General features: G+C 44.5%; 3 protein-coding genes across 3 annotated transcripts in view; 2 read left to right on the top strand and 1 right to left on the bottom strand.

Annotated features, from left to right (window-relative positions):
• The first annotated feature begins 307 nt into the window (after positions 1 to 307).
• Positions 308 to 1,736, top strand: sap18 (Sin3A-associated protein). Its single transcript, XM_053417174.1, has 4 exons — positions 308 to 500; positions 1,046 to 1,155; positions 1,254 to 1,376; positions 1,459 to 1,736. Exons 1-4 carry the CDS (start codon positions 429 to 431, stop codon positions 1,613 to 1,615), a joined length of 462 nt encoding a protein of 153 aa, XP_053273149.1. The 5' UTR covers positions 308 to 428; the 3' UTR covers positions 1,616 to 1,736.
• A 651-nt stretch (positions 1,737 to 2,387) lies between these two features.
• On the top strand, positions 2,388 to 5,274 carry rtraf (RNA transcription, translation and transport factor). The gene is made up of 8 exons (XM_053416838.1): positions 2,388 to 2,547; positions 3,313 to 3,437; positions 3,624 to 3,723; positions 3,966 to 4,046; positions 4,142 to 4,230; positions 4,439 to 4,507; positions 4,610 to 4,658; positions 4,793 to 5,274. The coding sequence occupies exons 1-8, from the start codon at positions 2,487 to 2,489 to the stop codon at positions 4,945 to 4,947; spliced, it is 729 nt and encodes a 242-aa protein (XP_053272813.1). The 5' UTR covers positions 2,388 to 2,486; the 3' UTR covers positions 4,948 to 5,274.
• Positions 5,018 to 26,582, bottom strand: part of nid2a (nidogen 2a (osteonidogen)) — a 67,972-nt gene continuing 46,407 nt past the window's right edge. Inside the window, exons 20-46 of the mRNA XM_053417607.1 lie at positions 26,346 to 26,474; positions 25,610 to 25,735; positions 25,257 to 25,393; positions 25,064 to 25,169; positions 24,843 to 24,976; positions 24,577 to 24,682; positions 24,130 to 24,263; positions 23,935 to 24,040; positions 14,677 to 14,810; positions 14,490 to 14,595; positions 14,223 to 14,356; positions 14,032 to 14,137; positions 13,620 to 13,753; positions 13,406 to 13,511; positions 12,773 to 12,906; positions 12,575 to 12,680; positions 12,135 to 12,268; positions 11,942 to 12,047; positions 10,671 to 10,800; positions 10,474 to 10,570; positions 10,206 to 10,379; positions 9,964 to 10,093; positions 9,710 to 9,881; positions 7,742 to 7,899; positions 7,475 to 7,598; positions 7,265 to 7,377; positions 5,018 to 5,967 (exon numbers count right to left, since the gene is read on the bottom strand). Of these exons, the coding sequence (XP_053273582.1) occupies positions 5,957 to 5,967; positions 7,265 to 7,377; positions 7,475 to 7,598; positions 7,742 to 7,899; positions 9,710 to 9,881; positions 9,964 to 10,093; positions 10,206 to 10,379; positions 10,474 to 10,570; positions 10,671 to 10,800; positions 11,942 to 12,047; positions 12,135 to 12,268; positions 12,575 to 12,680; positions 12,773 to 12,906; positions 13,406 to 13,511; positions 13,620 to 13,753; positions 14,032 to 14,137; positions 14,223 to 14,356; positions 14,490 to 14,595; positions 14,677 to 14,810; positions 23,935 to 24,040; positions 24,130 to 24,263; positions 24,577 to 24,682; positions 24,843 to 24,976; positions 25,064 to 25,169; positions 25,257 to 25,393; positions 25,610 to 25,735; positions 26,346 to 26,474 (3,287 nt within the window). The 3' untranslated portion in view covers positions 5,018 to 5,956. The remainder of the gene's footprint in view (positions 5,968 to 7,264; positions 7,378 to 7,474; positions 7,599 to 7,741; positions 7,900 to 9,709; positions 9,882 to 9,963; positions 10,094 to 10,205; positions 10,380 to 10,473; positions 10,571 to 10,670; positions 10,801 to 11,941; positions 12,048 to 12,134; positions 12,269 to 12,574; positions 12,681 to 12,772; positions 12,907 to 13,405; positions 13,512 to 13,619; positions 13,754 to 14,031; positions 14,138 to 14,222; positions 14,357 to 14,489; positions 14,596 to 14,676; positions 14,811 to 23,934; positions 24,041 to 24,129; positions 24,264 to 24,576; positions 24,683 to 24,842; positions 24,977 to 25,063; positions 25,170 to 25,256; positions 25,394 to 25,609; positions 25,736 to 26,345; positions 26,475 to 26,582) is intronic.

Raw genomic sequence — 26,582 nt, forward strand, 5'->3', positions numbered from 1 at the left:
GGGGGGCAGCATGTGACTGGATGGCAGGTTTCAGCTGTGTAGGTGACTGAAGATCTGCAGACGATCATCAGCCGGATCGTTTTAGTGAATTTCCTTCACAATACTAAACTGTATTAGTTCTATTAATAATATATTCATGTATGTGTGTGTACAACAAGTGTTAAATAACATAATTATCAACATAAATGAATAAATCCATTATTATTTATTTATTTGGTTTGTTAGTAATCACCTGAAATAATTTGATTGTGAAACGATGCGTAAACACGCCTCAGCAGCAGGGGGCGACAACCATATCATACATATTAAAACCGGAAACGGAACTCGTCTCTGTATTAGCGGTGCGTCGCTGTTGGCTGCCGCAGAAGAAACAAGACGTTGCAAGTGATCGATACTCGATCTTCGACCGTGAATCAGGAACAACAGCGATGGCTCTGGAGTCGCGGATCACACAGGAGGAAATCAAGAAGGAGCCGGAGAAGCCCATCGACCGGGAGAAGGTAAGAGTTAGCTCGTTAGCTGCGTTAGCGCCAAGCTAACGTGGTCCGGGAGCCATGCTAACAGCTTCATGCTAACCGCTCCATGCTAACCGCTTTACGACTGGAGCTGCTAAATCAAACATAACAACGTTGACAGATCAACATCAGTTTCGACTTGAAGTTGTTTTAAGATGTAGAAAACAAAGGTGGATGGAACCTGGATAAAAATAAATTATCTGCAGTTAAGCAGTGCTAACGTGCTAACATGTTGCTAACCACAGTCATCAGACAACAGCTTGTTTGTCAAGAATTAACTATTTTTAGTTTTGTTTGTCAAATTTAAAAACAAACCCTAACCCTAACCCTACAAATTCTGTGGTCCTGCTCGATTTGAAACCAGAAAACCTCAATTTTGGACTGCACAATTTGTTCTTGTATATTATCTACAAACAGGTGATTTCTACCTGCTCTTGAAATCGTCCTGTGCACGCTTCTTTACAACAGTTCTATGCAATGCTGCTGGTGATGCATTTTAAAATCTGTTTTGTATCTGCTGCTTGTTTCAGACCTGCCCTCTTCTGCTGCGAGTGTTCACTACCAACAGCGGCCGACACCACAGACCAGATGAGTTCTCTCGAGGCAACGTTCCCTCCAGTGAACTGCAGATCTACACCTGGTGAGCTGCGGGCGGGTCGCTCCTGCTCTTCACTGTTGAAGGGATTCTGTCGATTTCTTGAGGCAACTTGTGAATGTATGTGATTCTCCGCTCTTCAGGATGGATGCGACTCTGAAGGAACTGACCTGCCTGGTGAAGGAAGTGTATCCAGAGGCCAGGAAGAAGGGAACTCATTTCAGCTTCGCTATAGTCTTCCCCGACACCAGAGGGAAACTATACAAGTTAGTAGCACACTTCTGAAGGTTCATGGAGCAGGATGATCCATCTCCACGTGCTGTATATTAAAACCTCTCCCTCTGTTAGGTTGAAAGACATCGGCAGTACTCTATCGGGCAGGAAGGGAGCAGATGACTCCATGACACTGCAGTCTCAACACTTCCGGATCGGGGACTACCTGGACATCGCTATCACGCCCCCTAACAGAGCCCCGCCCCTTAACACACGCATGAGGCCATTCTAAAACCACACACACGCAAGCAACACACCTAATTCCCATCATTTTAGTTTTCTCTTTCTCATCGTCTTGACTGATTTTTGCATCATTTTGTAAATTGTGACGTGTAATAAAAGTTTTTTCCAAAGTCTGTGTGAAAGCTTGAGATAATTTAAAATGTCTGAACGGAGAACGCCACAGAAAAAACTGAGACGTGTGAAGTTAATTAGAGCAGAAACATTAATGTAATCAACATCTGAGCCTCTATCTAATCTAATTTACTAGACTAAATATAACAATATAAAGATGGAGGTATAATTATATTCATATATAGGTATACATTCAAAATAATTGCAAGTATACAAAAATGTATTCATATATTGCTACCTTTTAAGTTGAATGGACAGATTTTTTTTTAATCAACTTTATTTAAAATAATACAATTTAAATCAAATATTAAAATAGAAGGACTTTAAATGATACAAATAAGAGACTGATGAAGGTTCTGTGGTTTAGTGAAGAGAGTTCACTTCTTGGTACATTCTACAATGGGAGGAATTGACATAGCATCTATATAAATATGTAAATTATAATGTGGTATGAATTTAGTATGACGTAGAATAGAATATGATGCAGTATAATGTGTGATTCATGTAGAATAATGGAATATGAATATAGTATAATGTATTTATGTTCGTAGTATACTGTAGTATAATATAGCATAATGTAGGATAATCAATAATATAGTTACATGGTGATTTTTTACTTTGACAGTCCCAACAGGAAGCTGCATGCCGCGCATGCGCAGTTCCACGCTGACAGCTAGCAGGAGGAAGTAGCTAAAGCTAACGTGCTGCGGGATACCCAACGCGGTAGTTTGCGGTTAACCACCGCAAAAATGTTCCGGAGGAAACTCACAGCTCTGGACTATCACAACCCCGCAGGCTGCGACTTCTCAGGTGGGAACCGTCTCCTAGTGGAGCCGCTTGTGTGATGCTAACGTGGAGCTAATGGGGAGCTAACGTGTCCTGTCACTGTTAGCGACCAGACTCCTGCAGCTAAACTCTACTTTCACGTTCCTCCTCTTGCGTGTTGCTTAAAAACACGAGATAAACAACAGCTCAGACTTTCACCTCCACTCTCTACTATTCGGCTCCATTTTAATGTTCATATCGGAGCTAATGTCGCCTTTGATTAATGTTTTATATAAACTAATTTAAACGTCTATTTAGAAGTTAGCTGTATAGCATTGAGTTGTTAACGTTGTGTGTAGTTCCATGCACTGTTTTCTATGTTACTGTCACTATGCACATTCTATATCATATGAATCTATATGATCCAACATGTTTGCATCTTATTGTGCAAATTCACCCATTTACACATGCATATTGTAAACTACTGTTAATTTATAACTTTATATACACATCTCTTCACAGTTATACTATGTTGTATGTGGTATTTATACCCATTCATACATGTTTGTAGCACATTGCATTTTACACTTTTATATTCATTTTGCATACAGTACCTGCCTATATACTTATACTATAACCTATAAATACCTATATACTTATAAGAGTCTATTTACAATGATACTTTTACTTGAATATGTCCACATGCTACTGCACACACACATCCTCCTGCATCACTGCCCTTTCATGGAGTCGTTGATGCAGCTGCTGGTACTGACGCGTCCCTGTCTGTGATCTGTGGTCTGTGCTCAGATGAGACTCAGTACAGGAACTGCATCGTGTGGCTGGAGGACCAGAAGATCCGACACTACAAGATCGAGGACCGGGGGAACCTGAGGAACATCCCTGGCTCCGACTGGCCCTCGGCCTTCCAGAAGGTGACACCAGCAGCTGCAGCCTGTTGCACGGCAGACACACACACACACACACACACTTACCCACTCACACACACTCTGGGCCGACGCCAAAGCCGCAGAGACGTTTCAAATCTGACATGAGCTGTGTTCTAATCAGGAATCTTGTGGTGGCTGCGACCAGAACTTGAATGTTGTGTTTGTGTGCAGTACCTGCAGGACGTCAACTGTCCGTTCGGGGTTCAGGAGAAGCACGAGGCTCTGGACTGGTTACTAGGCCTGGCTGTGCGCTACGAGTATGGAGACAACGGTGAGAGAGGAACACACGCTGGGCTTCGTTAGGAGCTGTTTGGTTCATTCAAAAGAACAGAGCGGTATACGCTGCAATACCCATGAGGGCCACTACATGTAGCTGTTGGATAAGGAATTTTTTCTGCTGCAAAAACAAATCATTGTTTTGGAACTTTTACAGAAATAGAAACTCTTGCAAGCCAAAGATAACATTTCTGAAGATAAATAACCTGCATCTCTGTTTCTATCACGTGTCCCCAGTGGAGAAGTATAAGAACTGTCAGCCGCTGGCAGCCTCCAGTAACAGCGACGTGCCGATCGACCCGCTGGTCAACCTCGACAGTAATCACAAACTCTTCATCGCACCTCACATCCTCCCTTCCTCCTCCTCCTCCTCCTCCTCATCGTTAGAAACATGATTGGTTTTCTTTTTTCAGTTAATTCACCAGATTTCAAAGCAGGAGTGACGGCTCTGTCTAACATTCTCAAAATCGGGAGGCACGATGACTACCTGGTTATGCTCAAGGTGAGAGAGTGGAACACGCTGCTTTGTTCTTATAACTTTTATAACTCACATGAATCCAGCATTATATACGAGAATAGTCAAAATATGATGACCTTATACTGAATCTGATTATTTGTATTCCCCTTTAAAAGTCCCTTATAGTCGTCGTAATGTTCCTCAATGAGGTTTCTAACCCAAAAGACTTAATAAATGCTTCATTTCCTCTCAGGCCATTCGTATTCTGATCCAAGAGAGACTTTCCCCAGAAGCCATCGCTAAAGCCAGCCAGAGCCGAGAGGTAACTTTAACATGTCCACATTTCTGTTTGTACCTTTTACATTATTAATGGGAATAACCATTGACTGCGTTCTCACTCACGTTTCTTTTCCTCTTTTTCCAGGGAATTCCAGTGACTTTAGATAAACACACCTTGGGTTTCGACACTGGAGGTGAGCGCTCCATTTTCTACAACATGATATAAAACGTACACGGGGGAGAGCGGGTTTGTTTGATGGTGTTTACATGAGGTGGTGTTTTGGTGTGATCGCCTGTGGGAAAGTAAACACACGCTCTGGCTCCTCAGACGCGACCCTGAACGAAGCGGCTCAGATCCTGCGCCTCCTGCACATCGAGGAGCTGCGGGAGCTTCAGACCAAGATCAACGAGGCCATCGTTGCCGTGCAGGCCATCATCGCCGACCCCAAGACCGACCACCGGCTGGGCAAGGTGGGCAGATGAGAGCGAGGATGAAGAGGGACGTTAGAGGAAGGGCGGTTTAATTTGGTGATGAGTTTTTTTTTTTGGACAGTTTGTTTTCTCTATTTTGGGGATTTGGAGCCACCGCTTTTCAGACGCTGTCTCGAAGACGCGCTGTGTAAAACCCACTGAGTTCAATGGTTAATTTCTGTAGGTCGAACCTTCTGATCCTCCTCTAGCTGCTGGAACCGCCCACAAATCAATGCTAACCTCAGAAATAATCAAAAACCTGTTTTTCAGTTGGAAGTAAATGTTGTTTTGAGACGTTTTTCACTGACGCTGTATAAAAGTAAAATCCATCTGAACGCACTTTGTCTCCTGAGCTTCCTGTTTGAAATCCTCACAGTACAACGTCAAGCACCAAATCACATTTTTATTGTTATAAATATCACACAAGATAGATTTCAAATGTAGTGGAAGTAGTAAAAGTATTTTTGTAAAAACACAAGAAAAGGTTTTAAGTACAGATAAGTAGTGCAGAGTGTCGTGATCTGATCCTGGCAAACAGATTATTACTTACTCAGATTATAGAATATGATTCACTCACTCATGGTTTATATTTTTGTTGAGTTTGATAGCAAAAAGCTAATTTTCAATAATCTCACACAGTTTTTGAATCTGTTTCCACTGTGACCAGCAGCCGACGCTGAAGAACAGAACAAACTCATACATTTCAAATCCGATTTCATCGTTGTGTAGCTTTTTATCAATGGAACAAAACAAGTCACGTAAAAAAATACAGTAGAAGAATAACAAACTAAAAATGAGGTATAAAACAAATTTACAAAACACTTATTTTGGGGTTATATCTTTAGGGTCGGGGTACGTGGAGAGGGGGGGGGGGGGTTGTAAATTTGCTCCGACGTTCAATCTGCCAACGGGAAGACGCATCTCCCCTTTTCCTCCGAGGGAACCTGGAGAGCTGAGGTGTGTTCAGGAATCACCCCCAGAAGTTTAGCACCAGAAGAGTCCTGCGCCCGCCGGCCCGTCGTTAGTGGCTCCCTGTGAAAACACAGCTCGCACGTTTAGAGCACAGAGTCACAGAGTGGGAGCAGCGGGAGGCTCCAGGTGGAGCAGAGCGGGAAAGCTCTACTTGTCTCTTCCTGTGTGAATGAAAACGTGAAAGGATGAAAGCTTTACGGCTGCAGCGGCCTAATGACAGAACAAACAGACGCTTCTTAAGTGCAGGGCTTCGCCTCTCAGTTATCTCAGAGAGGAGCGTGTGTGTGTGTGTGTGTGTGTGTGTGTGTGTGTTGAACAATAACAGCTTTTAAGCCTCTTACAACCTGCCTAACAAGTGTGTTTCACAACTGTCATCATGGTCAGAATTACACCACACATCCACAGCTTTGAAGCGGCCGGCTGTTATTACGTCTCGGAACACGCAGACACGACAGTCATCGAACAAACGGACAAACTTTTGTGAAAGGTCTGACTCCGTGGTGAGCAGATCTCACACCCGTCAGAAGTGCCACGCTTTGACATCTGCCGGGGGGGGGGCGAACTTGAGGATTATCCTGTGTTTAGAGCACGACTTTGTTCTTTAAAAGTGTTTTAACGCTTCAGCTTTGAAACAACTCCATCTGCACACATCACCACATCAAACGGGACAAACACAAAATACAGGTAGAGGGCGGCAGCTGTGTAATCATTGTCTTCTGGTCTCGCTGGGTCACAAGTTGAGGGTCGCACACAGCTTTATGATCATTGTTCTCTTTCATTGAGTGTGTGTTGCGTCACCGCAGACACACAAAGAGGAAGAGACGTGAGGTGGGACAAACACAAACTGTTAAATCTACGTCAATTCTCAGCTGGCATCACTGAAAATCTCCAAATCACTGAAAACTACATATGAATCTGTAGAGACTCGATTGTGACCCTGTGACCACAACATGCATTTTTCTAACTTCATATCTATTTACTTTGACTATTGTGTTTGTGTGGCCTGAATGCATCCTGTGTAAACACCGACGCAGCTGCTTCCAAGTTGTGTAGGAGAAGTTCATATTTCCTGTGTGTCCATCGTGCTTGAACACAGCATTCTCCTTAACTGTGTTTTCTCTCACTGAGTTCTGTGGTGTAAACGTTGTGTTGCTATAAAGGTGACATCTGGTGGGTGATGACTAGATGAGGTGACTAACACACCGATGAGCTCACTGTCTGTGTGCGTCTGTCTGTGCCTGTGTGTGAGACACGTCTGACAGACAGCACATGATTGAAACACAGTGATTTTGTGTTTCCGTTTTAAATCAAACATCTGACAAAGCGGCTCTGTCAACACAACACACACACATCTCACCTGATAGACAGCCGTTAGTTGCGATGGCGATGCCGTAGAGGTGTGAGCGCTGGTCGGGCAGATACTCGTCTGTGAACTGACTGATTTCCTTGCTCACTGCGATCACACCGTCCCTGTGGGGGACAGAGAGAGAGAGAGGCAGTGAGGACGAGCACGGTTCAGACAGAGCGGCTGTCCTGGTTCACATCAACACAGAATCAAGGTGGCTACCTCCTCCAGTCGGAGTAGAAGAAGTGGTTCCCGTAGTAAACCAAGCTGAAGGGGTAGTTGAGGTTGGAGTGGATCACTCTGCGTCCTGAGCCGTCTGGAGATATGCACTCTAAACGCTTGGTACCTGAAACCAGGAGTAACAAGGGGTCAACACTGTGTGAGGCTACTTCCTGCATCTCAATCATAGACTGATCTCAATACATTCAGATCATCCGTCAAACACATCTGGACGGGTTGAGGCCGTTTCCAGAGCAGCTGTAAACGAACCTGCGTCGGCCCAGCAGACTTGTCCAGATGAGTAGTCGTATGTGAGAGCGTTGGGCAGACCGATCCCATCGGACACCACCACCCGGCGGTTCTGACCGTCCACTGACCCGCTCTCGATCTTTGGAGCCTCTCGGTTCCAGTCGGTCCAGTACAGAGTTCTGCAGGAGACACAGAGAAGAGGTCAGATTTCACAATGTGCTGGTTTGTAAATGTTCAACATCATCTCGGGTGAGTTTGAGTTCTGTGCCGCTGCTCTGACGTGTTCTTGTTTCGGTGATGAGCGCTGGGATCTGGTTAATATGAGGAGACAGGAGGAAAACCACATACCAGCCTGCGTTCAGCCGCTCGCACACAAGTGGGTACACAAGAGCACAAGAGCACAGGGCTCGGGGGAGCAGCTGTCTCACGTTGATGAGGTCACGGTCAGGTTACTCTGAGCAACGTGCGACCTCTGACCTCAGCTCTTCCACAGCTGTTTCGGGGGGGTTGCTTCATGTGTACACATCAGAAAACATCAGCCATGAGGCAGACGTGTTTTTAGCCGAGACTAAACTCTATTTATTTTTTTTATTTTGTGACGTGTTTCTGTGAAGGAATAGATTCCTATTTAATTATTTAAAACATTAAAATCATTTGCTCAGGGCGATGATGAGTTTGAGTGTGTGTGGGCTCCTCATTACACTGCTTCTCATCTGTAGATGATGGGGCACATGTGGGCCGTCCACTGGGAACTACAGGTAATACACACCACACGAGCAATCAACACACACACACACACGTATACACACACAATGGGTTTATGAGTGTGTAAATCAAGTTAACTTTTTAATGTAAAGTTGAGCAGATGGTGATGGATGAGATGCCTTTATAATGTGTGTACTTGTAACTTTTGTGTGTTTGCTGTGTGTGTGTTTGTGAAAGGGGAACATGTGCAGGCGCAGAAATCCCAGAGCATGTGCTTAATCATAAGTGTACCCGTGTGAAGCAGTAATTACCTTTAGAACCTTAAAACGCACAAGCACCCACACATGCACACGCACACACACACACACACACACACCCCCACACCCCCACACACACACACAGACAAACAGAACCTGTTGATTATGTGATTAGTTGCAATGATGAAAAGCAGATGTTATTCCTGGAGAGCCGACCAAACGAAGACCTTATCTATTCTGTGTTTCTGTGCGTGTGTGTGCGTTTGTGTGTGTGTGTGTGTCCGGGGTTAATAGCATCAGTAAGTCCAGGACAGTTTTCTTGGCTCAACACCGACAGTGAAAGCACTAAATGTCACAAACTAACGACTGATGACTGAATTATCAGAAGAACCCGACCACAGAAGAACTCGTCCCTGAAACCTGAACCCGTGGATGTTCCCCGGATGGCCCGTCTCACCCTGAAGTGTTTACCTCAGTGTCTCCGCTGCAGAAACCAGACTCAACAAAGTCCATTCTGTCAAAAAGCTTTAAAACTTAGCATTCACTGTGCTAATGAATTAGTTACAGGCCTTGTTGCTCCGTCTGAGGACGTGTGTGTTTGATTTCATGCTTGTGCTAATGGGCTGAAAACCCTCTGGGTCCTGATATAAAAACAGAGCAGACAGGGTGAAGGCTGCATCTCATTCTGCAGGGTGGAGCATCTGCAGCATGTTACGCTCCATCGCCAACGGTGTGTGTGGGCTCTTGTTTGTGTCTGTGTCTGGGAGGAGAATTGTAAATCGGCTTTCAGACCTGCACATCTTATTTCAGGACGTTTACTGGAATTTTTCCAGAGGGGCTGAACGTGAGAGAAACTCTGGAGGACGTCCGGACACAATATTCTGCACATTTCCGTGCCCGATAACGACTTTGATAACAAAGTGCTATAAATAAGTAACACAACAATATAGGCTCCTTCAGGCCATCTCTGGTGACACTAGAAGATCAGCACCACCACTCTAGAAAAGGTCCAGAAAAGGGTGTTTACCCAGTTGAAGAGACCACGATGATGGCCCGGGGGTTGACCAGGTCTTTGTCAAACAGCGTCTTCCTCCCGCTGCCGTCCAGGTTGGCGCTCTCGATCAGGTCAGGAGTCGAGTCCACCCAGAACATCAGTCTACGTTTGACGTCCACGGCCAAACCCTCTGGACTGACCAGGTCTACAGAGAGCACATAGAAAGTGTTGGTTTAAACACACTGCAGTTAGAATCGGAGTGTGAGGATTGTGAGTGTGGGATTTACTGGTGTTAATGAGAATCTCCGGCTCGGCTCCCTGCACCACCGAAGCTCTGTTGATTGTTCTTGCAGACAAATCCGTCCAGAAGACCTGGTTGTCTTTGCAGTCATAAGCCAGACCGACAACTATGGAGCCCTGGAGACACACAAGCACAAAAATCAGATACATGAACACATTGTAACTACATCAGAGATTCTATAACTGATTCGTAAGATGAAGCAAAGTTACGAGCAAATTCATCTCTCACATGCAGAGTCAGCAGAGTTTTGGAGCGAGTGGCATCGAGCTTGGTCCCATTGAGAGGCAGCGCCCCGATCTTCTGTCCCTGAGCGTACAGCAGCGTGACTTCGGCGTTGGGCGGGGGGGGTGACGTTCGGGCGGGGCAGTGGCCGCACGGTGGGAGGGGCCACTGAGGGGAGGCCTGGATTGGAGGATTAAATGAATAAAGAATATATTGTATTCAGGTTGCAAACAGACAAGAGGTGTGTGTTCCAGGAGGTGAGATACTCACAGGCAGGTTTGACAACGTCGTGCGATCGTGTACCAGGAACCTCCCGTCCGTCCTGGTCCACACACCAGCAGTACGTGGTCTCCCCATAGCACTGGACTGGGCTGAGGGGGGCGAAGAGGTGGAATAAGAAGAACTGAGTCAATCAACCACTGTGTGTGTGTGTGTGTGTGTGTGTGTGTTAGTGTGTGTGTTGTTATGTACCTGAATTGTCCATCGGACTCGCACTGAGGCACGTATTGTTTCGGGTCTGGTTTTCCACCGTAGTGCTCGATCAAACTGATCCTCCATCGTTCACACACGCTCTCAGGACGCTGGGTCGGAGCAACAGACACTGAGAGCGACACGAATCAAACAAACCGTTACATTGTTAAGAATAAATCTAATCTTACATGGTTGTAAAATCCCATTCGGGTGGAATTTCTGGTTATTTATTCAACTGTATGTTCATATTAATTTCATGGAGCATTTTGAGATGTTTTCCAGCAGTTGTAACTGTTATTGATTTTGTAGATTAGGCGTGAAAGGGGGAGAGAGAGTGGAGAAGACTCTCAGGGCTGGAGGTTTATATGACAGTGATAGTTAGAGCGCTTGATAAATGGTGGATGGAGACCCTGTGTTTAAAAAGGCACAAACACGTCTACTTGCTTTTGTCAAAACAGTTTACCTTGTTAAATCCCTTTAATAACTCACTTGATAACAGAGCTTTAAAACTGAACCTGAAACCACTTTAGACTTCCACTCATGTTTACACAGGCCTCCCTCTCTCCCTCTGGTGTAACTTTCTAATATGAGACCGACCAATTTCTACACTGAGAACTAAATCTGGATGATGCTCGTAGTGAGAGATCGGAGAAGTTAAGAGCTACTTGGAGCAGGAGAGCGTCCCTTAAAACCCCAAAGCTGAGCAGGAAACACTGCTGCCTCCCGCATCCTGACCCATTACTGAGAAATCCTTGAATAACCTCCCAGTGCAGAGGCCACAGATGAAAAAACGCGTGTGGTTGCACTGGGCAGCTTCCAGGTGTGAATGAGTGCAACTGAATCTGAAGCTAAATATGTATGTTTCCCTAAAAAGCAAAGAAACTGAAATATCTACAAGTCCTTAAGATTACATGTGTGTGTGTGTCTGTCTGAGCAGCATCTGTTGGGGGGGGGGGGGGGGGGGGGGGGCGGCTTGTTTTCGTTTGTTTGCACGGCAACAGCCTGCAGCTCATCACACCACAAAGTGACCGCTTCAGATGTTTGGACGCTCACAAATGGAATTTAAGCGCGGACTGAATTTATAGAGCGGCCTCTGTGTGTATATATATATATCTCAACCAGAGTCCTGCACCAACGGGTACAAATATATTTCTACTGATTCACTGGCACGTATATAAATACGAACTAAACCTGTGTGGTCAGGAGAAGTAAAGTGTGTTTTTAAGGGAAATTAGGGATTGAAATGATGATGCAGTTCATAACAGACTCACCTGGTCGGTCACAGTCGACAGGTGATGAACCAGGTGGGGTCCTGGTTCCTCCTCTCTCCTCCCCCCTACTGTCCACGCACCAACAATGTCCAGTGGAACCATGACACTAAATACATTAAAAAAATGAAATATTATTACCAGTAAAAATACACACAAACACACACAGAAACGTGTTGAGAAATCCCAGTGTTACCTGCTGAGGTAGAAACTGTCCCTGGGCATCACACTGAGGGGCGTAGGCTCCGACTATGGGGTACCCCTCTGGACTGGTGGTCTGGACACTGTCTCTGTGGTGCTCGCAGTGAGTTTTAGGACGCTCTGGTTCAACTGGAGAGAATGACGTTATTAGGAAACACAAAGGAGTGAATGTGTGCATCATTAAACTTCACCGTCATGAACTAATGCTGATGAATCTTCACTTTGGGCTTTTTCATCCTCCTCTATGCCGACGACACTCCACTTTCTGTTCCTGCTTCAGGCTCATGGGAGATGAAATGTGTGCATCCCAATCTGTTACCTCCATGCATTTGTTGGAACATTATATTCTTTCTTAATAACATTAACCTCTGTGTGTGTGTCTGTAACACTTGAATTATATTCTACTAGATCTTTAGCCCGAGAAAAGTGCCTCACCTGGTTTGTCACAGTCGACAGGGGATGAACCAGGTGGAGTCCTGGTTCCTTCTCTCTCCTGCCCCCTGTTGTCCACGCACCAACAATGTCCAGAGGAGCCGTGGCACTAACGCAAAAATGAGAAATAATTTTAGTATTATGTCTTGAATGTCTTTAATCCAGAGTAAAACACAATCTCATCTGTCAGTGAGTGCTGACCTGCAGCTGTGTGTACTGTCCGTTAGCGTCACACTGAGGGACGTAAGCTCCGACTATGGGATACCCCTCTGGACTGGTGGTCTGCGATCTTTCTCGGTGGTGCTCACAGTGAGTTTTCGGGCGCTCTGGTTCGTCTGGAAAACATTAACGAGGTTACAAAAGTTATTCACGGACCAACAAAGTGTTTGGAGCGTATCGTATGTCTCAGGTCTGGGTCGTATCATCTAAATGATCCTTCACTGAGTCAACATAAAGTTTAATGGGCTGTTTAACTAGACCTCAACGTGATTGAGTGGCTGACTAACCTGGAATCTTTTTCCTGTCCCACTATGCTGGTGAGAATCAATTATCTTGACAAATTCTTCGTCCTGTCTGATACTGTAATGACTATAGTGTTGATCTGACCTCTGATGTGTACCTGGCCTTCATCACGGACATTTCCCAACATGTAGGTCCTTTATAAACTTCTACTGTAAGTTCCCTCTGGCTAGGCTCGTCAAGTGTTCTCATCTGCACCTAAAGCTTCTAACGATCCAGAAGTCTGCACAACGCCTAAGTCCAACTCCCAGAAATGTTCAGTTATCATCCTGCAACCTTAACACTAGAGTTTTCAACTGTAAACTGCAGCCTCACCTGGTCGGTCACAGTCTTTGGGTTGTGTACCAGGTGGAGTCCTGGTACCTCCTCTCTCCTGCCCCCTAATGTCCACGCACCAACAGTGACCCGTAGAGCTATGGCACTGAAGTAATATAAATGATGATTTAAGCATTAAGTCTATAATTCTTTTCAGTGCAAGTCAAAGAAACATTTAAACATGAATACACATTTAGATCAGTAGGATGCTGACCTGCAGTGGTGCGTACTCTCCATTAGCATCGCACTGAGGGACGTAGGCCCCTGGTGGAGGATACCCCTCTGGACTTGTGGTGTGAACACTGTCTCTGTGCTGCTCACAGTGAGTTTTAGGAAGCTCTGGCTCATCTGGAAATGACAGGTTGGTGAATGTAAACAACAGGAAATAAACAGACATGAGTCGTTTGAGACCAATTTGACACAAAGAAGAATAACGTTTCTCTTCACTCCCTACAGTTCATCCAGAGAGTTGCACAAAGTACATTTTGGGATTGTTTAGCATCATCTATCCTCTTCACTTTGACCCCCCCCCCCCCCCCCCCATTATTATGAGACCCATTATTGAGTACCTGCCCTGACAAGTCTACATGCAGCAGGACTAAAGCAGCTAGAAACCACAGTGTTACCTGGTGTGTCACAGTCTTTAGGTTGTGTTCCAGGTGGAGTCCTGGTGTCTGTTCTCTCCTGCCCACTGTTGTCCACGCACCAACAGTGACCAGTAGAAACATGGCACTAGAACACACAACAGGCGTATGAACAACAACACAAATAGTGAATACAGCAGTGTTTCTCATTTACAACACAATCCGAATGATACCTGTTGAGATGTGTACTGTCCATTAGCATCACACTGAGGGACGTAGGCTCCGAGGACAGGGTACCCCTCTGGACTGGTGGTCTGAACTCCGTCTCTGTGCTGCTCACAGTGAGTTTTCGGACGCATAGGTTCATCTGAGGAGATTTCAAAAAAAGAAAGAAAGCAAGAAAATGGAGCTGATTGTATTTGTGAAGCAAAGTTCTTGGATTAATGCATCACGACATGAATAAGACATGAAGGAACATTGTGAAAGATCTCTCCCCTCACCTGGTTGGTCACAGTCTTTAGGTTGTGTACCAGCTGAAGTCCTGGTTCCTCCTCTCTCCTGCCCCCTATTGTCCACGCACCAGCAGTGACCAGTAGAGCCATGGCACTGAAGAAATAATGAATTACAATTTAAGTCAAACTCATATCAAACATCAATAAAACCCATTTGAGCAAGTAGGATGCTGACCTGCAGTGGTGTGTAGTGACCATTGGCATCACACTGAGGTACATAAGCTCCAACTATGGGGTACCCCTCTGGACTGGTGGTCTGAACCCTGTCTCTGTGGTGCTCACAGTGAGTTTGAGGACGCTCTGGTTCAACTGGAAGGGACAAATGGACAATAACAGAATTATATATTTGCTCAATTAATGTATAACAGCAGATGTGAAACCCTCCTATCATTCAAACAATTGTTTGGTAGGGATTTAAATACAAACTAGGGCTACGTTGTAGCACTTGCGGGCCCGAGCACCCGCACGTTGAAGCCTGTTGCGGTCGGTGGAGAGAGCGATCGATGACCAAGCGCACATCATCGATCGAGCATGCACTTCTCCACAATAAATGCGTTTTGCGCTCTGCGGCAGTAGGATTGCCAGTAGGTGGCGCCATCACTATTATTACGCACAGACATCTATTTATCTGTTCATGTAGGCGCTCTGATGTAGCGTGAGCAATTTTGTGTCAATCGGACAATGTTAACACAACTTAATATTCACACTGATCAGTAGGTGGCGCTATGACCCTGAACTAATATTTATATGTGGAGCTGTTCAGATTAGTATTGTGATCATAGGTCAGTAGTTTGGAGCCGGTTGGATAATGCAGAGTGGATTAACAAAGTACTTCCTGTTTCCTGGCGAATCAGTAGGTGGCGCTATGACACTGAGGAAATATTGACACATAGAGCTGTTCAGGCTTGTACTCTTATCATGTGACAGAAGTTTGGTAGTGATAGGACAATGCACAGCGGACTTATGAAAACATCGTGTCCTTTGGCGAAGGATGATCCTTCGCCAAACATCAATGTTTACATGGTTTGAGGAAATGTCACAATTCTGACCTTGATTCAATGACTTGACTGAGCTCATTTGAGCTGTATATCTTAAAGCAGCCAGGAGCAGTTCATCAAAGTATAAAACATGTCACTTCCTGTAGCCACCAGGGGGCGCTGTAATTTCAAGTCATAATTTCTGTGTAGATGTCATCAGGATGGCACCCTTGTCTTACATGTCTAGTTTGGACTCGATTGGACAATGTATGTCCGAGATACAGAACCTCGTGTTTTGATGGCGTTTAATCAAACTCAAGACGCCACGCCACGGTCACACGGTGTGACGAAAGGTCAATCTCTTAATCACTTTTTATCTCCATCTTGTTGTGATGGCACTGATCTTAATTTGAAGTTAATCTGATGAAAGCCCTGGGACAAGTGCATCAAGTAAAAATGTGGAATATGGAAAAAAAATGGCCACTTAATCCAAAATGGCGGCCTCCCTGTTTGGTCAAGCATACCTATCCAAGATATTTTTTTGTTTGTTATGAAACGACACATGTCCCGATAGATTTGTATAAATGTCGGCCATCGTAGTGCCGGGGTTGCCCTATAGGGGGCGCTGGTCAGTTTTTTTGCCACGCCCATTTCTTAAAACCATATGAATATCTTCAGGGGGGGGCTGTTGTTACACACATGTAGTTTGAGAGAGATAGAATCATGAACACTGAAGTTACAGCAATTTCGTGTTTCACGGCGAGTTGATGAACTTTAATGCCACGCCATTCATATGGCGTTTGACGAAAAGTCACGGTAATCTTATGTCTTCATTGTCAATGTCTTGGGACCCATTTGATACAGTTTGACATGGTTGAGGTCAGTGGATGAGGAGAAATTCATCCAAGTGTAAGACAAGCAAAAAACAAGACATTTCCTGTTGCCACCAGGGGGCGCTGCGGTTTTAAGTCATCATTTATGCATAGATGTCATCAGGCGGGGACTATTGTCTTACATGTCTAGTTTGGACTTGATTGGAACATGTATGTCCGAGATACAGATGCCCGTGTTTTGATGGCGTGTAACCAATTTTTAACGCCATGCCACGGTCACACGGTGTGATAAAAAAAAAATCCCTCAATCATTTTTTATCTCCATCTTGTTGTGATGACACTCATCTGAATTTGAAGTTGATCTGATGAAAGCCCTGGGACAAGTACGTAAAAGTAAAAATGTGGGATATTGCCAAAATGGCCACTAAAAGCAAAATGGCGGACTTCCTGTTGCATTTTTCATAATGCTCCAATAGACTTTTTTCTATGATTAGTCACGTTACACCAGTGTCTAGATTTTGGGGGAAATCGCTTATGTGGAAACCTAGGGGCTGGTTCCAGGGGGCGCTGTTGAGCCATTTTGCCACGCCCAATTCAAATTACTCCAGAATACTAAATTGTCCGCAGACCTTGAATTTCCTGCAAAGTTTCACAACTTTTTGAGCATGTCTAGACCCTGAAAAAGCCCCCCGAAGGGAAATAATAATAACTAGGGCTACGTTGTAGCACTTGCGGGCCCGAGCACCCGCACGTTGAAGCCTGTTGCGGTCGGTGGAGAGAGCGATCGATGACCAAGCGCACATCATCGATCGAGCATGCACTTCTCCACGTTAAATGCGTTTTGCGCTCTGCGGCAGTAGGTTTGCCAGTAGGTGGCGCCATCACTATTATTACGCACAGACATATAGATCTGTTCAAGTAGGCGCTCTGATGTAGCGTGAGAAATTTTGTGTCAATTGGACAATGTTTCCGCAACTTAATTTTCACACTGATCAATAGGTGGCGCTATGATCCTGAACTAATATTCATATATGGAGCTGTTCTATTCAGGATTGTGATCATAGGTCAGTAGTTTGGAGCCGGTTGGATAATGCAGAGTGGATTAACAAAGTACTTCCTGTTTCCTGGCGAATCAGTAGGTGGCGCTATGACACTGAGGAAATATTGACACATAGAGCTGTTCAGGCTTGGACTCTGACCATGTGACAGAAGTTTTGTAGTGATAGGACAATGCACAGTGGAGTTATGATAACATCGTGTCCTTTGGCGAAGGAAAATCCTTCGCCGCACATCAATGTTTACACGGTTTGAGGAAACGTCACAATTCTGACCATGATCTAATGACTTGACTGATCTGATTTGAGCTGTATATTGTAAATCAGCCAGGAGCAGTTCATCAAAGTATAAAACATGTCACTTCCTGTAGCCACCAGGGGGCGCTGTAATTTCAAGTCATAATTTCTGTGTAGATGTCATCAGGATGGCACCCTTGTCTTACATGTCTAGTTTGGACTCGATTGGACAATGTATGTCCGAGATACAGAACCTCGTGTTTTGATGGCGTTTAATCAAACTCAAGACGCCACGCCACGGTCACACGGTGTGACGAAAGGTCAATCTCTTAATCACTTTTTATCTCCATCTTGTTGTGATGGCACTGATCTTAATTTGAAGTTAATCTGATGAAAGCCCTGGGACAAGTGCATCAAGTAAAAATGTGGAATATGGAAAAAAAATGGCCACTTAATCCAAAATGGCGGCCTCCCTGTTTGGTCAAGCATACCTATCCAAGATATTTTTTTGTTTGTTATGAAACGACACATGTCCCGATAGATTTGTATAAATGTCGGCCATCGTAGTGCCGGGGTTGCCCTATAGGGGGCGCTGGTCAGTTTTTTTGCCACGCCCATTTCTTAAAACCATATGAATATCTTCAGGGGGGGGCTGTTGTTACACACATGTAGTTTGAGAGAGATAGAATCATGAACACTGAAGTTACAGCAATTTCGTGTTTCACGGCGAGTTGATGAACTTTAATGCCACGCCATTCATATGGCGTTTGACGAAAAGTCACGGTAATCTTATGTCTTCATTGTCAATGTCTTGGGACCCATTTGATACAGTTTGACATGGTTGAGGTCAGTGGATGAGGAGAAATTCATCCAAGTGTAAGACAAGCAAAAAACAAGACATTTCCTGTTGCCACCAGGGGGCGCTGTTGTTTTAAGTCATCATTTATGCATAGATGTCATCAGGCGGGGACTATTGTCTTACATGTCTAGTTTGGACTTGATTGGAACATGTATGTCCGAGATACAGATGCCCGTGTTTTGATGGCGTGTAACCAATTTTTAACGCCATGCCACGGTCACACGGTGTGATAAAAAAAAAATCCCTCAATCATTTTTTATCTCCATCTTGTTGTGATGACACTCATCTGAATTTGAAGTTGATCTGATGAAAGCCCTGGGACAAGTACGTAAAAGTAAAAATGTGGGATATTGCCAAAATGGCCACTAAAAGCAAAATGGCGGACTTCCTGTTGCGTTTTTCATAATGCTCCATGAGACTTTTTTTCATGACTGGTCACGATACACCTATATCCAGATTTTGATGAAAATCCGTTATGTGGAAACCTAGGGGCTGGTTCCAGGGGGCGCTGTAGAGCCATTTTGCCACGCCCAATTCCAATTACTCCAGAATACTAAAATATCCGCAGACCTTGAATTTCCTGCAAAGTTTCATAACTTTTTGAGCATGTCTAGACCCTGAAAAAGCCCCCCAAAGGGAAATAATAATAATAATAATAATAATAAAAATCCTTACAGATTCAATAGGGCCTCTCACCATTCGGTGCTCGGGCCCTAACTAGGGCTACGTTGTAGCACTTGCGGGCCCGAGCACCCGCACGTTGAAGCCTGTTGCGGTCGGTGGAGAGAGCGATCGATGACCAAGCGCACATCATCGATCGAGCATGCACTTCTCCACGTTAAATGCGTTTTGCGCTCTGCGGCAGTAGGTTTGCCAGTAGGTGGCGCCATCACTATTATTACGCACAGACATATATATCTGTTCATGTAGGCGCTCTGATGTAGCGTGAGCAATTTTGTGTCAATTGGACAATGTTAACACAACTTAATTTTCACACTGATCAGTAGGTGGCGCTATGACCCTGATCTAATATTTATATGTGGAGCTGTTCAGATCAGTATTGTGATCATAGGTCAGTAGTTTGGAGCCGGTTGGATAATGCAGAGTGGATTAACAAAGTACTTCCTGTTTCCTGGCGAATCAGTAGGTGGCGCTATGACACTGAGGAAATATTGACACATAGAGCTGTTCAGGCTTGGACTCTGACCATGTGACAGAAGTTTTGTAGTGATAGGACAATGCACAGTGGAGTTATGATAACATCGTGTCCTTTGGCAAAGGAAAATCCTTCGCCGCACATCAATGTTTACACGGTTTGAGGAAACGTCACAATTCTGACCATGATCTAATGACTTGACTGATCTGATTTGAGCTGTATATTGTAAATCAGCCAGGAGCAGTTCATCAAAGTATAAAACATGTCACTTCCTGTAGCCACCAGGGGGCGCTGTAATTTCAAGTCATAATTTCTGTGTAGATGTCATCAGGATGGCACCCTTGTCTTACATGTCTAGTTTGGACTCGATTGGACAATGTATGTCCGAGATACAGAACCTCGTGTTTTGATGGCGTTTAATCAAACTCAAGACGCCACGCCACGGTCACACGGTGTGACGAAAGGTCAATCTCTTAATCACTTTTTATCTCCATCTTGTTGTGATGGCACTGATCTTAATTTGAAGTTAATCTGATGAAAGCCCTGGGACAAGTGCATCAAGTAAAAATGTGGAATATGGAAAAAAAATGGCCACTTAATCCAAAATGGCGGCCTCCCTGTTTGGTCAAGCATACCTATCCAAGATATTTTTTTGTTTGTTATGAAACGACACATGTCCCGATAGATTTGTATAAATGTCGGCCATCGTAGTGCCGGGGTTGCCCTATAGGGGGCGCTGGTCAGTTTTTTTGCCACGCCCATTTCTTAAAACCATATGAATATCTTCAGGGGGGGGCTGTTGTTACACACATGTAGTTTGAGAGAGATAGAATCATGAACACTGAAGTTACAGCAATTTCGTGTTTCACGGCGAGTTGATGAACTTTAATGCCACGCCATTCATATGGCGTTTGACGAAAAGTCACGGTAATCTTATGTCTTCATTGTCAATGTCTTGGGACCCATTTGATACAGTTTGACATGGTTGAGGTCAGTGGATGAGGAGAAATTCATCCAAGTGTAAGACAAGCAAAAAACAAGACATTTCCTGTTGCCACCAGGGGGCGCTGCGGTTTTAAGTCATCATTTATGCATAGATGTCATCAGGCGGGGACTATTGTCTTACATGTCTAGTTTGGACTTGATTGGAACATGTATGTCCGAGATACAGATGCCCGTGTTTTGATGGCGTGTAACCAATTTTTAACGCCATGCCACGGTCACACGGTGTGATAAAAAAAAAATCCCTCAATCACTTTTTATCTCCATCTTGTTGTGATGACACTCATCTGAATTTGAAGTTGATCTGATGAAAGCCCTGGGACAAGTACGTAAAAGTAAAAATGTGGGATATTGCCAAAATGGCCACTAAAAGCAAAATGGCGGACTTCCTGTTGCGTTTTTCATAATGCTCCATGTGACTTTTTTTCATGACTGGTCACGATACACCTATATCCAGATTTTGATGAAAATCCGTTATGTGGAAACCTAGGGGCTGGTTCCAGGGGGCGCTGTAGAGCCATTTTGCCACGCCCAATTCCAATTACTCCAGAATACTAAAATATCCGCAGACCTTGAATTTCCTGCAAAGTTTCATAACTTTTTGAGCATGTCTAGACCCTGAAAAAGCCCCCCAAAGGGAAATAATAATAATAACTAGGGCTACGTTGTAGCACTTGCGGGCCCGAGCACCCGCACGTTGAAGCCTGTTGCGGTCGGTGGAGAGAGCGATCGATGACCAAGCGCACATCATCGATCGAGCATGCACTTCTCCACGTTAAATGCGTTTTGCGCTCTGCGGCAGTAGGTTTGCCAGTAGGTGGAGCCATCACTATTATTACGCACAGACATATATATCTGTTCATGTAGGCGCTCTGATGTAGCGTGAGCAATTTTGTGTCAATTGGACAATGTTAACACAACTTAATTTTCACACTGATCATTAGGTGGCGCTATGACCCTGAACTAATATTTATATGTGGAGCTGTTCAGAATAGTATTGTGATCATAGGTCAGTAGTTTGGAGCCGGTTGGATAATGCAGAGTGGATTAACAAAGTACTTCCTGTTTCCTGGCGAATCAGTAGGTGGCGCTATGACACTGAGGAAATATTGACACATAGAGCTGTTCAGGCTTGGACTCTGACCATGTGACAGAAGTTTTGTAGTGATAGGACAATGCACAGTGGAGTTATGATAACATCGTGTCCTTTGGCGAAGGAAAATCCTTCGCCGCACATCAATGTTTACACGGTTTGAGGAAACGTCACAATTCTGACCATGATCTAATGACTTGACTGATCTGATTTGAGCTGTATATTGTAAATCAGCCAGGAGCAGTTCATCAAAGTATAAAACATGTCACTTCCTGTAGCCACCAGGGGGCGCTGTAATTTCAAGTCATAATTTCTGTGTAGATGTCATCAGGATGGCACCCTTGTCTTACATGTCTAGTTTGGACTCGATTGGACAATGTATGTCCGAGATACAGAACCTCGTGTTTTGATGGCGTTTAATCAAACTCAAGACGCCACGCCACGGTCACACGGTGTGACGAAAGGTCAATCTCTTAATCACTTTTTATCTCCATCTTGTTGTGATGGCACTGATCTTAATTTGAAGTTAATCTGATGAAAGCCCTGGGACAAGTGCATCAAGTAAAAATGTGGAATATGGAAAAAAAATGGCCACTTAATCCAAAATGGCGGCCTCCCTGTTTGGTCAAGCATACCTATCCAAGATATTTTTTTGTTTGTTATGAAACGACACATGTCCCGATAGATTTGTGTAAATGTCGGCCATCGTAGTGCCGGGGTTGCCCTATAGGGGGCGCTGGTCAGTTTTTTTGCCACGCCCATTTCTTAAAACCATATGAATATCTTCAGGGGGGGGCTGTTGTTACACACATGTAGTTTGAGAGAGATAGAATCATGAACACTGAAGTTACAGCAATTTCGTGTTTCACGGCGAGTTGATGAACTTTAATGCCACGCCATTCATATGGCGTTTGACGAAAAGTCACGGTAATCTTATGTCTTCATTGTCAATGTCTTGGGACCCATTTGATACAGTTTGACATGGTTGAGGTCAGTGGATGAGGAGAAATTCATCCAAGTGTAAGACAAGCAAAAAACAAGACATTTCCTGTTGCCACCAGGGGGCGCTGCGGTTTTAAGTCATCATTTATGCATAGATGTCATCAGGCGGGGACTATTGTCTTACATGTCTAGTTTGGACTTGATTGGAACATGTATGTCCGAGATACAGATGCCCGTGTTTTGATGGCGTTTAACCAATTTTTAACGCCATGCCACGGTCACACGGTGTGATAAAAAAAAAATCCCTCAATCATTTTTTATCTCCATCTTGTTGTGATGACACTCATCTGAATTTGAAGTTGATCTGATGAAAGCCCTGGGACAAGTACGTAAAAGTAAAAATGTGGGATATTGCCAAAATGGCCACTAAAAGCAAAATGGCGGACTTCCTGTTGCGTTTTTCATAATGCTCCATGAGACTTTTTTTCATGACTGGTCACGATACACCTATATCCAGATTTTGATGAAAATCCGTTATGTGGAAACCTAGGGGCTGGTTCCAGGGGGCGCTGTAGAGCCATTTTGCCACGCCCAATTCCAATTACTCCAGAATACTAAAATATCCGCAGACCTTGAATTTCCTGCAAAGTTTCATAACTTTTTGAGCATGTCTAGACCCTGAAAAAGCCCCCCAAAGGGAAATAATAATAATAATAATAATAAAAATCCTTACAGATTCAATAGGGCCTCTCACCATTCGGTGCTCGGGCCCTAATAATAATAATAAAAATCCTTACAGATTCAATAGGGCCTCTCACCATTCGGTGCTCGGGCCCTAATAATAAAAATCCTTACAATTTCAATAGGGCCTCTCACCTTTCGGTGCTCGGGCCCTAATGATAATCAATAACGTTGTTGATTGTGCCCTGAAGTGTTAGATAAATGGGATCCAGCTTTCATAATACCTTGACACACACGCACACGCACACGCACACACACACACACACACACGGTGATATCACCTGTTTTTCCATGCATTCCAAGGCTGTGACCCAATGACCTCAACAGTGCACCTCTCACAAGGTTAGACACACACTCACCTAAATGTGGTGTCTGTTTGACTTGTCATTGACTTGAGAGATTGGGGTCTCACAGGTTCACTGAGAAAGCCTCAGAGAGCATGACATCATACACGTGCTGACGCCGGAGCCGTCACTGCTCATAACAAATATGTTTCAGACGCTCGTGTGGAAGAGGTTTGTGTAGTTGATCTTTTCACCTGGTCTGTCACAGTCTGTCGGTGCCGCACCAGGCGATGTCCTGGTACCCGGTCTTTCCTGTCCTCTACTGTCCACACACCAACAATGTCCAATAGAGCCATGGCACTGAAAAGTATTTTTATGTTATTTTAGATTCAATTCAAAAAGAACATCAGTTTGTCTGTCAGTTCTCTGATGAGTCATCAGGTGCTGACCTGCAGGGATGTGTACTGTCCATTAGCATCACACTCAGGCACAAACACTCCCAGTAGAGGGTATCCCTCTGGACTGGTGGTCTGGACACCGTCTCTGTGCTGCTCACAGTGAGTTTTAGGACGCTCTGGTTCAACTGGGGAGGAAAACATCACATGTGTTTACACTATAAATCCATATCTTCTACACATTTCCTCATTAAGTCAAAAATAGAAAAGCATGGACATGAGTGAAAATCTACTGCAAAATAAAGGTAAATGTAAATATGAATAAAATATTGTGTTTTCAAAGGAAAATGATCTGAAAATAATTTAATTAAAGGGATATATCCAATAGGAAAACCACCTTAAATAAAAATACAAAAGAAACAGAAGTATAGATTGTCCTGAGATTAAATAAAGTGCGTACAGCCAATCCAACATCTGGACAGTATCTCAAAGCAGACTCACCTGGTCGGTCACAGTCGACAGGTGAGGAACCAGGTGGAGTCCTGGTTCCTGCTCTCTCCTGCCCCCTACTGTCCACGCACCAACAATGTCCACTGGAGCCGTGGCACTAAAATCGAAAACCAAAATTAATTTCTTTGATTTCAATACGAGGTCAGATTACAGGAAAGTGATGTTTTTAAAGGAAAAAAAACTCTGACCTGTATGAACAACAACACAAACAGTGAATACAGCATTGTTTCTAATTTATAACACAATCCGAATGATACCTGTTGAGATGTGTACTGGCCATTAGCATCACACTCAGGCACAAACACTCCGATTAAAGGGTAACCCTCTGGACTGGTGGTCTGCACACCGTCTCTGTGGTGCTCACAGTGAGTTTGAGGACGCTCTGGTTCATCTGAGGACATAAAACACAAGATCATTTAAAAATATACACTAATGTTTAAATTAAACACCCACGTGTGGGATAAGGGCGAGTTAATACCTGGTCTGTTGCAGTCTCTGGGTGCCGTACCGGGTGGAGTCCTGGTTCCTCCTCTCTCCTGTCCCCTAATGTCCACGCACCAGCAATGTCCAGTGGAGCCGTGGCACTGGAATAAAGAATGAGCATTTTCAGAATCTGCATGTTTTTTACTCAGGTCATGAGTCGGCCGTGTGCTCTGTGAGTCAGTGATCACCTGCAATTGTCGGTAGCGTCCGTCAGAGTCACACTGAGGGATGAAGGCTCCGACACTTGGCTGTCCACTCAGATCCACTCCACTCTGCAGACTGTCTCTGTGCTGCTCACACTGGCTCCTCGGACGGACAGTCTGTCCTGTAGAGAAACAATCATTACACCATTTCACTATTTTATCATTTGTGTATGAGTTATTACCATTTAGCATCTTCTATCTGCCATTAAAACCTTCAGATTCTTTCCATTCATGGGTTATTTTGCCTGACCATGGTAAAAATGAACTAATCTCCTCCTGCTTATCTGACTACAAATGTGAGCATCATAGTTAAAATCTATATATTTGATTGTACTGACCTTCCTGTGGGGAACAGAAGAAGCCGTCACCATAAAGGCCGGGCTGGCACTGACACTGGAAAGATCCCAGTCCATTGATGCATCTGGCGTTGGCGTGACAGCGAGAGGAGCTGCACTCGTCCACGTCTACATAAGTAAACACAGCAACAGAGAGAAATCAACAACCACAGATGCAGAAAGGAAAGAAAGAAAGATGATATCTGGCTGCCGGCTGGAAATAATTCAATGCAATTATATCTTATCAGTATTTGGTTAATTTCAAAACTTCATGCAAAGTTTTTCCTATCAATCAAGGAGGGAGATGGGGGGGTATTGAGAAGTTCATCCGAAGTTCACACTGATGGGTGAAAGGAGGACACACACACTGGCAGGGCCGTGCTCCTCCACACATTCCAAAGCAACACACACTGTGTCATTTCTACATTTGTTGTTCACTTTCACCCCCTGTCCTGTCTAATCTCACTCTCCTGTTCTCACACTCGTCCTCTGGTCCCCCCCACCTGTTCTCACATTCGTCACCCATCCTCCCCTCTCGCTGTGTTTCCCCGCTTTTGCAGCTGTGCCTCACTGTTATGGAAGAAATGTTATTCTTGCGCTCAGACAAATATGCGGGTCTCCTCCTGACTTTCGGCTCTTTTTGGAAAAAGCAGCTCTGATATGCAGGTTATTGGACAAACTAGTGCAACTTATGGTAAGTGGGCTGCATTTATACATATTTTTGTATGTATTGACTTACCAACACAGGTGCGGCCGTCGTAGCCAAACTCGTAGCCACTCTGGCACTGACAGCGGTGGCTACCAGGTAGGTTCATGCACTGAGCGTGAGCGCCGCAGGAACTCAAGCCCTCGGCACACTCATCTATGTCTGCAGTGAGGTAAAGGAGAGGAAGTGAGACATAAACCCAAGGGCTAGTAAAGCAGGAATCCCATATATGACAACACAGAGGGCTGCATGTGTCAAAGCTGTAATTAA

The sequence above is a fragment of the Pleuronectes platessa genome, chromosome 24 (assembly GCF_947347685.1).
Source record: "Pleuronectes platessa chromosome 24, fPlePla1.1, whole genome shotgun sequence".
Lineage (NCBI taxonomy): Eukaryota > Metazoa > Chordata > Actinopteri > Pleuronectiformes > Pleuronectidae > Pleuronectes > Pleuronectes platessa.

Excerpts from the sequence above, each read along its gene's own strand:
- sap18 (XM_053417174.1), top strand. The coding sequence starts at position 429 with ATGGCTCTGGAGTCGCGGATCACACAGGAGGAAATCAAGAAGGAGCCG. Across the intron at positions 501-1,045 it reads AGCCCATCGACCGGGAGAAG|ACCTGCCCTCTTCTGCTGCG; the intron begins GTAAGAGTTAGC and ends TGCTTGTTTCAG. Across the intron at positions 1,156-1,253 it reads GAACTGCAGATCTACACCTG|GATGGATGCGACTCTGAAGG; the intron begins GTGAGCTGCGGG and ends TCCGCTCTTCAG.
- rtraf (XM_053416838.1), top strand. The coding sequence starts at position 2,487 with ATGTTCCGGAGGAAACTCACAGCTCTGGACTATCACAACCCCGCAGGC. Across the intron at positions 3,438-3,623 it reads GGCCCTCGGCCTTCCAGAAG|TACCTGCAGGACGTCAACTG; the intron begins GTGACACCAGCA and ends GTTTGTGTGCAG. Across the intron at positions 4,508-4,609 it reads AAGCCAGCCAGAGCCGAGAG|GGAATTCCAGTGACTTTAGA; the intron begins GTAACTTTAACA and ends CTCTTTTTCCAG.